The 19115-nt window shown below is 44.1% G+C and overlaps 1 protein-coding gene across 1 annotated transcript in view; it reads left to right on the forward strand.

Moving 5' to 3' along the window:
• LOC124776041 (neutral ceramidase-like) overlaps positions 1-19115 on the forward strand; it is a 247929-nt gene that overhangs the window by 193640 nt on the left and 35174 nt on the right. The window contains exons 10-11 of the mRNA XM_047250881.1: positions 9272-9367; positions 17795-17962. Coding sequence (XP_047106837.1) covers positions 9272-9367; positions 17795-17962 — 264 coding nt within the window. The remainder of the gene's footprint in view (positions 1-9271; positions 9368-17794; positions 17963-19115) is intronic.

Consider the following 19115-nt stretch of genomic DNA (forward strand, 5'->3'; position numbering starts at 1 on the left):
GCTTCTTCACCTTCACACGACATTGCAAATGAATGTCACATTAACTAGGTCAAAGCGAGATTCACATTTAAGACAAATCCTTACCCCTCTGACTCGTGAAAAACACCCAGCGCCATTTACGATGATGAATTACTTCTTTCTTTTTTAATGTACTCTATGCACCAAAACTCCGCATGTATTCTCAGCGGCCTCTCTGACTATCCCGTTTCCAGGAAATGGTAGTATGAAAAATGCTCATACCCGGCTTGAATATGTTGTGGAAATTAATAAACACGTTTTATGGTCGTGTATTGTATCCATTTTTGAGAGTTAAAATATCTACACCACGAATCAATCTGGATTGTATAGATTTTTGTTGTATAGTCCGAGTTTTTGACATTAGAGTGTAATGTACGACACTTATGGGTTGACGTAAATGCTTTAACTTAAGAACTTCTTGTCTCTGCCGATGATTAGTAACAATTGAGACTGGTAATGATACTAGGAATTTTCATAGCAGTTGATGGCGTACTATATGATTTTCGATAAATACCTGAATCTTTAGTGTATTCAATTTTCTGGATGTAAGCTAGCGTTCTTATACGTTACCAGTAATAATTATTTGCATTTAATTGTTTTGATAAAATGTAACGCAACTCAACAAAGAGTGTCAAGACACAGTACTCTTATCATCTGGTGGTCGGCGCCCAGTTTGCGACATTCATTAAATAATATGAAATAAAATAAAAAACGCATTGGACTACGAGTTTTCCAGTTCGGTAAAATCGTCGACTTCACACAGCACAACCGCGCGATAGGACGTAGGAAGTGCCATCTTTTTCAGCTGTGGGTGTGAACACTGGTTTGATGCAGTGCCCATGCTAGTCTGTCCCGTGCGAGCCCTACCATCTCTATATAACCACTACAAGTAACTTCAGTCTGAACCTGGTAGCTGTAGTCAAGCCTAGGTTTTCCTCTACAATTTTTACCCCTTCCATCCCCCCCCTACCCCTCCACCAAACTAAACCAAGGATTAAAAAAATCATTAAATTTTGCTAAGTGCAAAATTGTACCAGGCTGCTTCCCCTTTCATTTCTTTCTTGCTGTTCGTGTTCTCTTGCTATAAGCGGTGTTCAATAAGTAATGAAAAACTTCTTTTCTTTCTGAAAGCGAATTGATTTTGTTCAGGATTCCAACACACCAATTTATTCCCCATTATTTTGTCAGCAAAATTCTTTTGTCAACAAAACCTTTTTCTTCAACATAATTTCCCTTCAATGCGACGACCTTTACTCCACCTTACTGGGATGGCCTCTATGCCCACATGGTACCACTCTACTTGTCGATGTAAGAGCCACAGTCTTGCTGGATCAATAACCTCCCAATCATCCACTTATTGCTTCCACTTCATTGAGCCAAACAGTTGTGAGTCAGGCGGTGCAAGATCCGGGCTGTAGGGTGGGCGAGAAAGACCAGTCCAAAGAAACTTTATGAGGTCCTCTCGGGTGCGCAGACTTGTGTGGGGAAGTCCGTTGTCATGGAGAAGGGGAAGTTCGTTTGCATCAGTCGATCACCTCGAATGAGAGTGTCCGCACGCTCCAGCATTGCAGGAGTCACAACTGTGTGTGGCCGGTCGACACGTGGGAGAGCGGACAGGTTTGCGAAACCTTGCTGCGATGATGACAGATACCTCGCCCAACGACTCACCGCGCTTGTGTTCACTGCCAGGTCTCCGCAGGCATTCTGTAAGCGCCTAGGAATATTTGATATGCTCTGGTTTTCCGAAAAATAAAGACAATGACAGCTCTCTGGTTGGAAAGCACCTCCTTGACAGACGCCACTTTGAAGGCTACGTATGACGCATCCACCTATGGAAGCTTCATGAAACTATAGGGGCAGAAGTGGGAATATTTCACGACGTTCCACGGCAAATTTCGCATATTTTCAACCAAACTGCCCGAGAAAAAAATGTGTTGCATTACTAATTGAACGTTCCTCGTATTTTTTTTCACTTCCATTGTCTACTACTGAATTGCAGTCACCCAGAACAGTTAAATATTCGTCTCCCTTAACCCAACGAATCATTTCCTTTATCTCATCATCTATTCTTTCAGCCTCTCCATTACCTGCAGGAACTGTAAGATCTTCGCTATGATTATAGTAGTTAAGGCGCGTGCTGATTTCCTCATTCAATATTAGAAAGAATCTTGCATTGCTCGTAATTTCTTTTATGTCCACCAGAAGCACTGTTCTTCCTGACATTTCGCTTCACTAATTTCCACTGTACCTATAATCCTATTCGTATCTCTGCATCAATTGTCTAATCTACCTACCCAATTAAGGCATTGAACACTCCACACTCTGGCCTGCAGAGCACAAGTTTTGTTTTTCCTGATGACAACATCCTCCTCAGTCGCCATGGAAATCCGAATAGGGGACTACTTTGCCTCCGGAATAATTTGCCCAGGAGGATACTACCACCATTAAGCCACAAAGTACAGATGTATCTCCTCCGGAAGTATAATAACTATAGCTTTCCCTCGCTGTCAGCCGTTTGCAGCAATAACATAGAAAAGTCATATTGCTAATGATACAAAGCCTGAGAAGTCAATTATTTGCCCATGCAACAACTACTTTAAGATAAAGAAGTAAATAAATCCAGAAAAATGACGTCCGACTAGTTATTATCGTATGACGATGTTCCTAGGCCCTCTGACTATCCTCTCCCATAAGACCATCACTAGTGGTACCTTACGAAGATGTGGATGTTAAGTGCTGTAGAATAAAGGTAGCCAAAGTAGGGTGAGAGGTGATTACCTCTTTGGATGCTCTAGTTTGCCACCGTCGTAATTCCGCAAAGTCCTGACAACATACCTGGAGACGTGTAAGTGCGAACACTGATTAATAGCACACATGGCACACTTTTAGTTAGGGACATAATACCCTGCTTATCTCCTGCATGCCTATTTTCTTAGCCGGCCGCGGTGGCCGTGCGGTTCTGGCGCTACAGTCCGGAACCGCGCTGCTGCTACGGTCGCAGGTTCGAATCCTGCCTCGGGCATGGGTGTGTGTGATGTCCTTAGGTTGGTTAGGTTTAAGTAGTTCTAAGTTCTAGGGGACTTATGACCTAAGATGTTGAGTCCCATAGCGCTCAGAGCCATTTGAACCTATTTTCTTAGTCATTACTCGAAAGGCAGCTCCTCCTCCCTTCCAGTTTGCAACACTTACTCTTCCTTCCCAACAACCATTCCTTGTCTGTACCCCAATCACTCACCAGTTGTGGACACCCCCCGCCCGTCCCCCTCCCCCTTACCAAGTCCTCAGCACACATCTATTCTGTAACTTCTAATATAACTTCTGTAATTTTCACAGACACACGAATATCAAAGTGCACTTATAACACTACATTCGGTGTGTTGGCGGTGTCCAAAACAGAAATAGACCTTCCCATCGTTCCAGTTCCCGTTCCCCACTTTTCCTTCCCACATTCCACACTTTTACAATCACTTTTCCTCTCCTAACCCCTCACTCGCCCACAACTTTCACCTACCTCCCCCAACGTTCTCCCCTCTAGGGACTCATCATCACACATCTGCTTTGCGACTTAAGACGTAACTTCTGTAACTTTCAGACACACACACACAAATACTAGAGTATACTTCCAACTCTGCATTTACTATTTTGCCAGTACTGACAACAATCACAAAGAAAAAAGTCAGCACACAAAGACACAATACTGAATCCAAACCAGGTGAAACCACAGCAAATTTTCCATGAAGACAACTTGAGCAAAGTTATGCGTAAATGAAGTTAAATGCAGAGAAACTAAACGCAGCAAACTACACTCCTGGAAATGGAAAAAAGAACACATTGACACCGGTGTGTCAGACCCACCATACTTGCTCCGGACACTGCGAGAGGGCTGTACAAGCAATGATCACACGCACGGCACAGCGGACACACCAGGAACCGCGGTGTTGGCCGTCGAAGGGCGCTAGCTGCGCAGCATTTGTGCACCGCCGCCGTCAGTGTCAGCCAGTTTGCCGTGGCATACGGAGCTCCATCGCAGTCTTTAACAATGGTAGCATGCCGCGACAGCGTGGACGTGAACCGTATGTGCAGTTGACGGACTTTGAGCGAGGGCGTATAGTGGGCATGCGGGAGGCCGGGTGGACGTACCGCCGAATTGCTCAACACGTGGGGCGTGAGGTCTCCACAGTACATTGATGTTGTCGCCAGTGGTCGGCGGAAGGTGCACGTGCCCGTCGACCTGGGACCGGACCGCAGCGACGCACGGATGCACGCCAAGACCGTAGGATCCTACGCAGTGCCGTAGGGGACAGCACCGCCACTTCCCAGCAAATTAGGGACACTGTTGCTCCTGGGGTATCGGCGAGGACCATTCGCAACCGTCTCCATGAAGCTGGGCTACGGTCCCGCACACCGTTAGGCCGTCTTCCGCTCACGCCCCAACATCGTGCAGCCCGCCTCCAGTGGTGTCGCGACAGGCGTGAATGGAGGGACGAATGGAGACGTGTCGTCTTCAGCGATGAGAGTCGCTTCTGCCTTGGTGCCAATGATGGTCGTATGCGTGTTGGCGCCGTGCAGGTGAGCGCCACAATCAGGACTGCATATGACCGAGGCACACAGGGCCAACACCCGGCATCATGGTGTGGGGAGCGATCTCCTACACTGGCCGTACACCACTGGTGATCGTCGAGGGGACACTGAATAGTGCACGGTACATCCAAACCGTCATCGAACCCATCGTTCTACCATTCCTAGACCGGCAAGGGAACTTGCTGTTCCAACAGGACAATGCACGTCCGCATGTATCCCGTGCCACCCAACGTGCTCTAGAAGGTGTAAGTCAACTACCCTGGCCAGCAAGATCTCCGGATCTGTCCCCCATTGAGCATGTTTGGGACTGGATGAAGCGTCGTCTCGCGCGGTCTGCACGTCCAACACGAACGCTGGTCCAACTGAGGCGCCAGGTGGAAATGGCATGGCAAGCCGTTCCACAGGACTACATCCAGCATCTCTACGATCGTCTCCATGGGAGAATAGCAGCCTGCATTGCTGCGAAAGGTGGATATACACTGTACTAGTGCCGACATTGTGCATGCTCTGTTGCCTGTGTCTATGTGCCTGTGGTTCTGTCAGTGTGATCATGTGATGTATCTGACCCCAGGAATGTGTCAATAAAGTTCCCCCTTCCTGGGACAATGAATTCACGGTGTTCTTATTTCAATTTCCAGGAGTGTATAAACGGCTTCCTAAAAGCCGAAGAATTCGAACGGGGAGAGTGAAACCGAGCTTTCTCCTTTACGACCTTTACTAGCAACGAGGGAAACCTGTTGTCTTCAAAAAATTATAACAATGAACCAAACATCGTAAGTAAATTACACACCATATTCATGATACAAAACTGTTATCAATGTATGTAAGTCCAAATGAAAGAACGTACAATCTAAGACAAAAAATTCAAAACATGTCGCACCACGAACGAATTATCCGAATGGGACTGAAATCAGTATATGTGATATACTGAAAACTGGATGATTTATTCATAAATTGAGCAAGTCAGTAACGCGTTGGTCCGCATTTTGATGTTATGCAAGTAATTATTCGAGACTGAGACTTGCCCTCGAAAGGCAAAGGTCCCGAGTTCGAGTCTCGGTCCAGCACACAATTTTAATCTTCCAGTAAGTTTCAAGTAGTTATTCGGCTTGGCATTTATTGCTGGAGTTCTTGGATGTCTTCCTGAGAGAAATCGTGCCAAATTCTGTCCAACAGGCGCTTTATCTCGTCAGAATACCGAGATGGTTCGAGAGTCTAGCTCATAATGCTCCAGAGGGGTCCTGTTACCAAAATAAATAGCAGGAAAACAGTCAGGTTCGTATCCCATCGCTGTTGGGGGCCGCTCCAGACACGTCTTCGGCCTAGAATCTCATTGACTAAGTAGAAGTGTCTTCAGTGATGAGTCCCACTTCGAACTGTCAGCAAGACGATACCCATCCGCACACAGTGAGAGTTTCTACTGCTTGTCTTCGTGCTTACCACACCCTACCTTAAATAGAAGGTCGCCCGATCTCTCTCCAATTGAGAAAGTTTGGAGAATTATGGGCAGGGCCCTTCAAACAGCTCTACGTTTTGACGATCTAATACGCCAGTTGGAGAGAATCTATCACGATATACCTTAGAAAGAGTGCCAAGACGAATAACAGACAGCATTATGGCCAAAGGTGCACCAATGCCTTATTGACTTTCTCAGTTTGTGAAGCTTTTCTGAAATTGTAATCATTTGTTTGCATGTATGTGTACATCGCGTCTATTGGTTTCTGTTACATTTTTTTTTACGTAAAGAGTGTTACGCCGGCCGCTGTGGCCGAACGATTCTAGGCGCTTCAGTCCGGAGCCGCGCGACTGCTACGGTCGCAGGTTCGAATACTGCCACGAGCATGGATGTGTGTGATGTCCTTAAGTTAGTTAGGTTTAAGTAGTTCTAAGTTCTAGGGGACTGATGACCTCAGATGTTAAGCTCAGAGCCATTTGAACCATTTGAAAGAGTATTATGTATGAACTATTTACGGAACCGCCGCTTTGTAGAAGTGAGTCGCGCTTGGTACGACACTCTCGTAAACAACAACATACTTGGAACATGTAAAGAATAGTAATTGCTACAGAAATGCGTGTGAAGAAACGCAAGTGCGAGTGGTGACATTTATGAGCTCGAAACTGAAAGTTCGTTGATTTGTTTGCCGGTTTTTGTGGTTTCTTTTTAGACAATACATTGCCGTCCAATTCCTGTTTGCCATGAGGAAACCGCTTCGCACTGATCTTATGAGCTCGAAACTGAAAGTTTGTTGATTTGTTGGCCGGTTTTTGTGGTTTCTTTTTAGACAATACATTGCCGTCCAATTCCTGTTTGCCATGAGGAAACAGCTTCGCACTGATCTGGAGAGATCCCTAATGAGAAATCCCTGTAAATAATTTCGAAATTTAGTATGGGTACATCCACTGGTGCTATCAAAAATCCAAAACCATTACATGATATCATCGCCCTCATTTTAAGAATTAATTTCAAACAACTTCCTTGATTTCGGCATAAACCTCTGTGTGCAACGGCCATCACAACACGAATATGAAATGGAATGACTCCATGGGCCCAGTCGTTAGTAAAGAAGGCGGTAGACTTCGGTTTATTGGTAGAGTACTGGGGAAATGTAATCAGTGTACAAAGGAGATTGCTTACAAACATTCACCGACGCATTCTGGAACATTGCTCAAATCGGTGGGACCCATACCCACTAGGACAAACAACATATAGAACGTATACAGAGAAAGGCAGCACGAATGATCACTGTTTGGCCCGTGGAAGAGTGTCGCAGATAAGCTGCAAAAATTGAACTGGCAGACACTTGTAGATAGACGTACACCACCTCGAGAAAGCCTACGCACGAAATTTTAAGAATCGGCTTTAGACGACTCTAGGAATGTACTACATCCACTTACAAATCGCTCACGTAGGAATCGTGAGGAGAAGATGTTACTTACAGCAAAACACAGAGGCATTTAAACAATCATTCTTCCCACGCTCTATACGTGAATGGAACGGGAAGAAATAAATCGTACAATGGGACGTACCGTCATCCATGCGATTCTCAGTGGTTTGCAGAGCATAGGTGTAGATACAGAACAGAGCAATGGTGGCGTTATTTGTCGTTTAGAACATGGCGTCAATGTATATAGTCGAAATATTGAGCCGGAGGATACCGTCGTCAATGTCCCAGAATGTTGAGAAAATTAGCATAACTCTTAACTCTTTCATTGTTGATGGGACAAGTGTGTCCTACTAAAGTAACATACAGTTTTCATCGTTGGCAAATCTATACTCAATATCCGTCTTGTGCTACTATCTCGTGATGAGCTTTCGGAACTTGGCGAAAATTGCTGCAGGCCATGGAGCGGCTATACAAGTTGATTCACCTTTGCGGTTTATGCAACCCCCAACGACTTCAAATTTCACGTGCAAGATTTTCATACTCGCTTGCTTGGTATGTAAAAACTATTAGAGAAAAAATGAACAGGCTTTCTCGAGATAGTTTACGTCTATCTACAAGAGACTGCCAGTTCAGTTTTTGCAGCAATGTAACTAAATTTTTTACTGGGATGCGTTTTCGCTAGAGGCCACAGTTTTCGAATTATTCAAGAAAACATACAAAAGTGATATTCAAATACGTTTTTCTTGAATAATTCCGCAACTGTGCCCTCCAGTGAATACATATCCCAGTACCAAATTTAGTTACATTAAATTTTCTACAAAAAGGTCGTGTTAGCGAGTGCATAGCGAGTGCATAGCGAGTGAGAGAATATGGAAATCTTGTACCTGGTATCTGAAGGATTTTGGGTTGCAAAAGACACAGCAGTAGGGTCGGCTGAATCATTTTGCACCGAAGGCTGTATCGAGTCAAATGGGGAGGCACATGCTTATTGCTGGAACAGTGCGTCTGTTTAACGAAAATCGGATCAAGTCACCATCTTCTACATTCTAAGAATGTCTGCAGTAACTGATTGTTGTTTCTCATACACCAAAGGTATTGTTTTCAAACAGTACTACACTCCTCAATAATTCTGCTGGTTCGAACATAGTTTGTATTTAGTATATGCGCCAACAGATTTCATAGAATGTGCAAAACATTCGTATATGACATGTCAAAGCCATCTTGAAATTTTATGTTGTAAAAATGTGTGTGATATTTCCTGGTTTTAACTGTCATGAGGAAAAATTGTTTTGCTATTGATTTGAAATAGTTTCTTTGTTATTTGCCATTAACTTTGAAAATCCAAGTTTCGCATGGCAACATCGACATGCGTGTCCCACCTCATCGATTTTCAGAATATTTTTAAAATTTTTTTTTTAAGACAAAATGTACTAGTGATCATAACAGGAGAAAGATTTTGTTCTTTTATTTTTCAGATATGTGTGGCGTATATTATAACCACGAAAGGGTTAAATGACGAATTATTGCTTTAAAATTGTAATTGCTAAAAAAGATAACCTTATTTCTCTCATAGATACGTATTTGATATCTAAAATCTAAGCCAAGGACAATAAAACTTTGTTGAAGATATTGCAAAAAACAGGTCTCTAGTGCAATAATCAATTTTTTGTCCCTTTCTGTCAACCGTTAGGATGCAGTGCTAAACTGCCGGATTCTGTGATACTATAAATACCTTTATAGGTTTTTCTGGAACATGGTAACGAGAACTGCATATTTTTGCGTTACAGGTGCAGAGGTTTGAAGGAGCCGCAACCATCTACGGTCCACACACGCTGACCCTGTACCTACAGCAGTACCGCAAACTGGCTCAGTCTATTCTTAGTGTAAGTCCTACAATATGCATGTTGTCTTCCAGTTCTTCATTTAAATATATGCCCACTATTTTGTTCAGACTGAAGGAGAGAGATTCGTTGGGACACGACCGATCATTACATTGGGCGTTTAAGTTCTTGTTTCCAGTGCGCTAAGCTTGCCAGACAAATTACGGTTAAGTCTCTCGAATTTCAAGTGTCTGCAAATGACACTTTTGTTCAATAAGTCTGTAATCTAAGAGCTATTTATTTTTGTTCACACTGGATCTTTTTTTGTGTTGTTATTCTTGTGACACGTTTGTTGATACATACCGCGAATTCTCATGTTCTTCCAGCCTCTTCATCTTATGGTAGCACTTGCACCAAACGTACTCCATTATTTCATTAGCATATTCTGACCTTCCTCTACAGCTTGCACCTTCTAACGTTCCTTCAAGTATCTAGCATGTCGTGACATGTGTCCCATCACCTAGTCTATTCTTGTCAATGTTTTCCACGCGTTTCTCTTCTCGCCGATTCCGTCGAGAACCTCCTCATTTCTCACCTTATGAGTCCAACAGATTTCCCACATCCAACATACGTAACTCCTAGACTCTCTCATCTTCCAGATTTACCACAGTCCGTGATTCATTTCCACACAATGCTGCGCTCAGAAAGTACAAAATCATACATTTGTTCGCCGCAATTAAGGGTCATGTTTGTCTTTCACCATTGTTAGGACATTTATCTCTAAAGGCCAGAGATGGTATTCCGCACAGAGATTTTCATTCCAAGCAGATCCATTGAAGACATCAAGCAGATTTCTCAATGTCATTCTCAGTTTGTCAAATTTGTGAAAAATAACTTGTCCAGCAGCAAATTACTATTTTAAATTTACACTTATAGGCTTTCTACCACTATTTACTAGTTTATTTCAACAAAACTTAGGAATCAGAACGATTGACTAGCAGAAGGGCTTATATACATAGATTGCGTACATTGCTGCGCCATGAAAATTGACATTCACTATTAAACATTAAATCAAAATTATATTCTACCAGTGAGGGGAAAAACGTGAGATAAGAACAGTACAAAAATATTGTTTCTCTATTTTCTTTTTTTTTCTAAATTATTTTGATAATAAAAGCTAATCACTCGTATAAGGTCAAACTTACACACATCCACTTTGCAAATTCCAATCAAACCTTTCTATGTGTATAAGGTCATTACCAGAGATATGAGTTTGTTAATTATCTCATATAATTTGTATCTTGATCACTTGCACTGGTAGTATTTTGTAGTAAAATTGGTAAGACTGCTCAACAATCGTACGGCTACTGCGGACGTACACCTTGGAAGAAATTTTACTGTGAACCAAATCCAACAAAATTCGACGCTAATAAAATATTCTAGGGCTTCCAGCCCCATCATGCAGTCAAAACCCCACGAGTTTTCGGGCGAATTTTCCTCAGTTACTGTCAAGTGATAAATCACTGCTGTCGCCATTATATAGCTGCATTTCTGACAGTCACGTCACTGTTGCTCACATTCTCGCTAAATATGGTAACGTTTTCATAACGCGGCCGGCGCCCCAGCTTCGTCCTAGCTAGGGCCTGGTTCCAGCCTGTCCTGAGCTGCAAGCCGCCGTCCTTACGAATGCTGTTTTCAAATTTTTTATTTCTGTAGCTTCTTTTACACAGTCCAGTTACATTAATGTGACAACGTGTCAAAAGACTGAGTAACCACCTTTTTCCGTGTGGACCCCTGCGAGACGTGCAGGAAGACAGTCAGTTTGGTCTGGAAGGTACTGACAGGGATGTGGAGCCATACCGAATCCAGTGCCATGGGCAGCTGAGGCAGCATCCTCAGTTGAGGATCCAGGGCACAAACAGCCCGATCGAGGTGGTCGTACACATTCTTGACTGGATTTCACCCGGGGAGTCTGGTGTCCAGAGGAGTATGGTAAACTTATCTACATCTACATCTACATTGATACTCCGCAAGCCACCCAACGGTGTGTGGCGGAGGGCACTTTACGTGCCACTGTCATTACCTCCCTTTCCTGTTCCAGTCGCGTATGCTTCGCGGGAAGAACGACTGTCTGAAAGCCTCCGTGCGCGCTCTAATCTCTCTAATTTTACATTCGTGATCTCCTCGGGAGGTATAAGTAGGGGGAAGCAATATATTCGATACCTCATCCAGAAACGCACCCTCTCGAAACCTGGCGAGCAAGCTACACCGCGATGCAGAGCGCCTCTCTTGCAGAGTCTGCCACTTGAGTTTATTAAACATCTCCGTGACGCTATCACGGTTACCAAATAACCCTGTGACGAAACGCGCCGCTCTTCTTTGGATCTTCTCTATCTCCTCCGTCAGACCGATCTGGCACGGATCCCACACTGATGAGCAATACTCAAGTATAGGTCGAACGAGTGTTTTGTAAGCCACCTCCTTTGTTGATGGACTACATTTTCTAAGCACTCTCCCAATGAATCTCAACCTGGTACCCGCCTTACCAACAATTAATTTTATATGATCATTCCACTTCAAATCGTTCCGCACGCATACTCCCAGATATTTTACAGAAGTAACTGCTACCAGTGTTTGTTCCGCTATCATATAATCATACAATAAAGGATCCTTCTTTCTATGTATTCGCAATACATTACATTTGTCTATGTTAAGGGTTGGTTGCCACTCCCTGCACCAAGTGCCTATCCGCTGCAGATCTTCCTGCATTTCGCTACAATTTTCTAATGCTGCAACTTCTCTGTATACTACAGCATCATCCGCGAAAAGCCGCATGGAACTTCCGACACTATCTACTAGGGCATTTATATATATTGTGAAAAGCAATGGTCCCATAACACTCCCCTGTGGCACGCCAGAGGTTACTTTAACGTCTGTAGACGTCTCTCCATTGATAACAACATGCTGTGTTATGTTTGCTAAAAACTCTTCAATCCAGCCACACAGCTGGTCTGATATTCCGTAGGCTCTTACTTTGTTTATCAGGCGACAGTGCGGAACTGTATCGAACGCCTTCCGGAAGTCAAGAAAAATAGCATCTACCTGGGAGCCTGTATCTAATATTTTCTGAGTCTCATGAACAAATAAAGCGAGTTGGGTCTCACACGATCGCTGTTTCCGGAATCCATGTTGATTCCTACATAGTAGATTCTGGGTTTCCAGAAATGACATGATACGCGAGCAAAAAACATGTCCTAAAATTCTACAAGAGATCGACGTCAGAGATATAGGTCTATAGTTTCGCGCATCTGCTCGACGACCCTTCTTGAAGACTGGGACTACCTGTGCTCTTTTCCAATCATTTGGAACCCTCCGTTCCTCTAGAGACTTGCGGTACACGGCTGTTAGAAGGGGGGCAAGTTCTTTCGCGTACTCTGTGTAGAATCGAATTGGTATCCCATCAGGTCCAGTGGACTTTCCTCTATTGATTGATTCCAGTTGCTTTTCTATTCCTTGGACACTTATTTCGATGTCAGCCATTTTTTCGTTTGTGCGAGGATTTAGAGAAGGAACTGCAGTGCGGTCTTCCTCTGTGAAACAGCTTTGGAAAAAGGTGCTTAGTATTTCAGCTTTACGCGTGTCATCCTCTGTTTCAATGCCATCATCATCCCGTAGTGTCTGGATATGCTGTTTCGAGCCACTTACTGATTTAACGTAAGACCAGAACTTCCTAGGATTTTCTGTCAAGTCGGTACGTAGAATTTTACTTTCGAATTCAATGAACGCTTCACGCATAGCCCTCCTTACGCTAACTTTGACATCGTTTAGCTTCTGTTTGTCTGAGAGGTTTTGGCTGCGTTTAAACTTGGAGTGTAGCTCTCTTTGCTTCTCTGTTGCTCTTCGAACCACTCACGTACACTGCGAGCTGTGTGACACCTTGCGTTCCTGCTGGTAGATTCCATTGTGGCGAGAAAAAATAAACTGTATGTGGTGGTGGACATGATAAGAAAGCATAAATCCATACTTGCGTTGATCCATTGGGCCTTTCAGTATGACGATATCACACAGAGAAAGCCACGGAAATGTTCCCCAGGCCATAACGCTCCCTCCTCCGGCCTGTAGCTTTCAGATGATTGTTTCAGGATGTTTGCTCTCTGTCTGGTGGAGCATAAAATGGGCACCTCTCGCCACTCAATTGACGTCCAGCTGCAGTACATGGCGTGCAAACTCCAGCCTTTATTGCCGATGAACAGCAGTTATTATAGATGCATGAACAAGGCGCCTGCTATGCAGACCCATACGTAGCAATATTAGCTGAAGGGTGGTTGCTAGGATACCGTTGGTAGCACCTTGGCTGATGTGGTCGGTCAGTTATTTAACAGTTGCACGTCTATTCGCCGGTCCGCATTTCTGCAGCCATGGTTCATCCCTGTCATCTATGGCCCATCGTGCACTATAGTTGCCTTGAGGCCGGTTATGGACGGCGCGATTTTGCCTTGCACGGTATACTTAAACCACAGTAGCATGTAAACAGTTTACAAACATAGCTGTTTCGGAAATGCTTCCACCCTTGGCCTGGAAACCAATGATCATTTCCTTTTGGACGTCAGCATCTCTTTTGTTCCCTCCGGCGTTGCTCCGCAGTGCGTACGTACTATTCGGCTGACGTAGTAGCAGCTACAGTGACGTGGTATCTTGTGCATTCCAGGCGTTCTGGCTTTCTTAAACGCCGAAATGGCATCCAAGTCGATATCTCTTTCCGTCATATTGATGACCGTTCTGTTGATTTTTATTCCGCAGCATGCTGTTGTTGAGACAGCTGAATGAGTTTTTCTTTCTGTTTTTTGTGGTCATCTTCTGCTATGACACCTGTTGCGCTACAGTGGCCAGGTCGATCCACTCCCAGCCTAGTTTCGAGAATACCTCTGTCAATTGCGAGCGGTCAGGCAGTAGCTCGCGACCATCTGAATCCAGCTGCGTCCTAGGAAATGTAACCTCTACTACAGTAGTGCAGCTCTGGCACAATAGATTCTTCTGTCTGCCGAGGTGTTGATGTGATGGCTCACAGTGCAAATCGAGGAATCTTGTTCTCGTCGCGGCCGCGCAGCAGGAAGAGGCGTTTGATGGAGCGCCATGCTTCTTCCCTGTAGAGGTATGTAATGAATGACTGCCTCGTCTCACGGTGTCATAAATACTAATTATAAAAGTAGATGTACATATGCATGTATGTATTTATGTTTCTCATTTCCTCCAGAACCACTGGATTTCAACCAAACGCGGTACACGTATCATTTACGGTCTGGAAATAATCACTGTGAGGTAGAAATCACCCACCTATCAAAGGGGTTGGGGCGGGGTGAAAAAATGGTACAGCGACGTGAGACTAGCCTTAAGTTATTTGAGAATGAGAGCTCTTAGAGACTTGCAACAAACTTTACATACATTTCAAACCTTTGCGAAATTTTTTCTCACTGACGAGCCCCACGAAATGATGAAAGAAAAAATGTTTATTACTCAATGTGTTTTCACTGTTTCTGCAATAAAACTCCCACGTGAAGTAGACGTTTTAATTTATTATTTCCTTGCGACAAATTGTATTAGTGACATATTTCGCAAACAGTATTCGCAAATACTACTAAATGTATCAGAAAATTTATGTCATATTGTGACACATATTTCAGGAGATATCACGTCAAATGCTAGAAAAAACTGACTCATCATACATGACGTTTTAACTTATTAATTCTTTGCTACTAACTCTATTCGCAACACATTTCGCAGACAGTATCCACAGCGCAGCTGGATGTACCTAGAAAAATAGACCATTGTACGACGTATAGTTCAGGAAATATGACGGCACAAACAGTAGGTCGAAGCCGACGAGAAAGACAGGCCGCGGGGCGTACGTCACGAAGGTAGTCCTGAACTCGCTCGCTCAGCTCAGCAGACAAAATGCGTTTCTAAACCTGTTAACTCGCAGCTGGGCGTGTAAGTACTAACGAGAATTGCATCTTCCACCGGAATGGAGTATTATGAAGTCTTACTGATTAACTGTAGTACAGCAAAATTTAAGATCAATACTCGATATAAATGGCATAAAGGCGTGTTTATAGCAGTAGCCTCTTTTGCTTAACAGTACTCATTACATGCTGGAAGTGGTGCCTTATGCAATTGATAATCATTTTACCATGATTTTATTTTATTGTACGCCAGTACAGCCGTAACAAATTATAAGTAGGCCCATGGACTTCCCATCATTAAAGGACTAATAACAGTAAAATTCCATAATAGCTGATTCCATTAGAAGATTCAGTTTTCGTTTGTACAGACACGCCTAGTTACGAGTTAACAGGTATAGTTTGTCTGCTGATTTCAGCGAGCAAGCGAGCGAGCGCAGGACTACCTTCGTGACGTACGCGCCGCGGCCTGTCTTTCTCGTAGGCTTCGCACTAGGTGGTTGATAAACTGTCGCGTCACACATATCGTTTAAATTTATTACTTCTTTGCTAATAAATCTATTAGCAACACATATCGCATAAATTGTCCACGTATGTCGATGTATGTATTTACGAAATTATTTTATTGTACAACACACGGTTCACGAGATATGACGTAATAAACATTGAGCTGGAAACTGCAGAGCGAAATTGGCTAGAGATACAGGTGAAATATGTGTACGATTTTGAGTGATTTATGTTAAATACATGTGAAATATATCTGACATGCGTGTATGGGTTCATGCAAAACCCCTGGAATGATTTCAGTCAAATTTTACGTGCTGTTACAATATGGAAAGAAATACTGTAGGCATAAGAACCACCAGCCTCCTATTGGAATGAATGCCATAATGTGGGGAAAGAATGGAGGATGAGGATATGGACAGATAGTGAGGGGGAAGGAGGAGAAAGATACAGATAGGCGGAGGAAGAGATGGAGAGATGGAGAGATGGAGGGGGGGAGGGGGGGAATGGACAGAGATGGACACGATGAGTAGAGAAAGGAAAGAGGAGGAGATGGAGAGAAGAGAAGATGGGCACAGAAACGAAAAGGGAGGAGAGGAACAGGTAGAGGAACTCAAGGAGATTGGCAGGGAATTGGGGGGGGGAGTGGGATGGAGATGGACAGAGAAAGAGGGGGGGGGAAGGAATGGATGGACTAATAGAAGATTGGAATAAATACAAACTTCGGTAACGCCAGTTACTCAACTAGTGAATGAATAAAATTTTCTCTAGCCTCCAGCGGCGTCAGCTGGTTAAATTACCACGAACTCGTTATTAATTCCTATCGCTGCAAGACCGTGCATTCAGAATTCGACGTGTCCGCAATAACATTCAATAGTTCAGTCTCTCGATACTTTCGAAGTTATTGAGAATACAAGACGTCGAGTAAAGTGAACTTTTACGGAAATTCTCCGTTATGATTATGAAAATGTTTGAGTTATTATGCTGTAGAAATTTACATGCTTCGGACTAACCGTTCATGACACCACGGGAGGGAAAGTTTAAGCTCAAGGTACATGTTACTGAAATTCCTAACCATACGCCTGCAATCACGGGTCCTGTCGAATTTCTACTAGTTCTATTCATCGATTCCCACCAAAATATTACAATAATGCTGATAAAGTTCCCTTTAACATAAATAAGACCGAGTTCGTTGCTGTTTACGTACAGGCGAAATGTATCTAGTTGGCCTAATCACGCGCGTCACACACTCACAGTCTCTCGTTCAGCGCAGTTCTTTCGTGTTTGTCGTTTCTGTTGAGTTCTTTATGGCCGCCTCCGAATTAATTGCGCAATCGTTAGCTACGAAATTAAACGCATTCTTCATATTATTCGCTTTCATGCTTCATCATAAGCAGCACGCACACCCACGACTCACTCGTTGTGTTAGCTGGGCCTCTACTGACTCACTAGCTCGCCCTAAAAGTTCGGAAATGTCGTATAGAGCGTGCCCGCGGCGTATACGGACAAATTCGATCTGTTAAGTAAAGGATCGATATCTGTACCCTGATAGTCTGTCGTGAATTATACGACGGTTCTGAACGAAATCCACACCATAGATCCCTTTACCGTCATCACTTCATTCAGTCTCCAAAATCCAGACTGTCTTTCCGCGCCGCGATACTGTCCAGCCGCGTGCTATGTAACCGTGCTATACAGCTACCAGCGGAAGGAGAGGGAACGTCATCCCGGCTAAAACTGAGTGTAGGCTCAACACCTGTCATGCAAGCCTTGAAGTATACTACAACCTCATGGTAATCATGTTGCAGAGTTTCGCGGGATAGCCGCGCGCTCTAGGGCGCCTCACCACGGCCCGCGTGGCAGCTGCCGGCGGAGGTTCGAGTCCTCCCTCGGGCATGGGTGTGTGTGTTGTCCTTAGCGTAAGTTAGTTTAAGTTAGATTAACTAGTGTGTAAGCCTAGGGACCGATGACCTCAGCGATATGGTCCCATGAGAACTTTTCACAAATTGCCAATTTCCAAATGTTGCAGAATAGGACCCTGGAACCTGGACCTTCGCCACCAGACTTGTCCAAGGAGGTGATCCAGCTGACGCCCGGCGTGGTGTACGACCTGCCCCCGTGGCGGTCACCGTTCGGTTACGTGGTGCAGCAGCCACCTGCCACAGCCAGGCCCGGAGACATCGTCACCGCCACTTTCGTGAGTAAATTCTCAAGTCTGTCTGGGAAACGAAGCCCAAGAGCAAAGTGTCACTCACTCTCTTCCGTTCTCGTTGCATTCTATTAATAAGCACACTGACCAAAATATTAGTCAGCCCCAGTAAATACCGTGCAACACCTTACCTATCCCTGGAAATGTCTTCAGCTCAGAGAGGAAGAGAGTCTACAAGTTTCTTAAGGTATGCCATATAAATCATAAGTCGCTCACTGGAGATTGGATCTCGCAGCGCTACCAAATTGCGGGGATTAGGACTATTACGTTTCACTCGCGGTTCCAAATACTCCCTGACATTTTCTGTGGGATTTGGACAGGATGATTTAGCGGGTTAATCGAGATGTTATAGGATGTCCGAGTATTCCTCGAGGCAGGAGCAAGCGTGTACAATCCTGTGAACATGCCTTTTTTCATCTTGGAAGATGGGCGTGTCCACAACATACTCATCAAGAAGATGTTGAAGATAGAGCAACACTCAGTCACGGATAATGTAGAAAAAAAACTTCCTGCTTTACGCACGTAGTAGCCTGTATGAGAGGGTCCAAGGTATGAAAAACTCCTCGCTAAAAATTGCAAAGAAATCTCTGATCTGAACTGCGCCCTTCACACCTTGTAGGTTAAACGATTCATTCAGTTGTCGTTGCACTAGACGCATTGCATCATTTGAAAAGAGCCAAAATTGCGACTCGTCGAACTGTACTGCACGCCCCTAGTTAGATACTGTTCAGTTTCACTTTTGTTTGGGCCACTGAGGACGTGCATTTTCGTGCGCCAATGTGACAAATGTCCAATGCATGCAACGTCCTTCGGAATATTCCCTGGCAAAATTTATTGAGGGAGAGACACCTACGTGCACTGACAGCAGCAATTCCTGTCGGGTTTAAGGACGATTGCGATTCATAAAGGAAGTCACTCATCTCCGGTTCTTGTACCTTAGGTTCTTTTTATGTCTGTTGTTATTACGCCGTGTTACGTGGTTCTAAGTTGCGCATCATTCTTTGTGGTCACAATGTGCAGTCTGCGTAGGTACAGAGTGCAGGTTCAGGCACCAAATGCGTTGTCGTCAGCTTTCCCAATCTCCTCTCCCCCTGTGACGTCATTGATAACATGACATATTGTTGGAGGGTTTATGCCAATT

Source organism: Schistocerca piceifrons, chromosome 2 (genome assembly GCF_021461385.2).
Source record: "Schistocerca piceifrons isolate TAMUIC-IGC-003096 chromosome 2, iqSchPice1.1, whole genome shotgun sequence".
In the NCBI taxonomy this organism is placed as follows: domain Eukaryota; kingdom Metazoa; phylum Arthropoda; class Insecta; order Orthoptera; family Acrididae; genus Schistocerca; species Schistocerca piceifrons.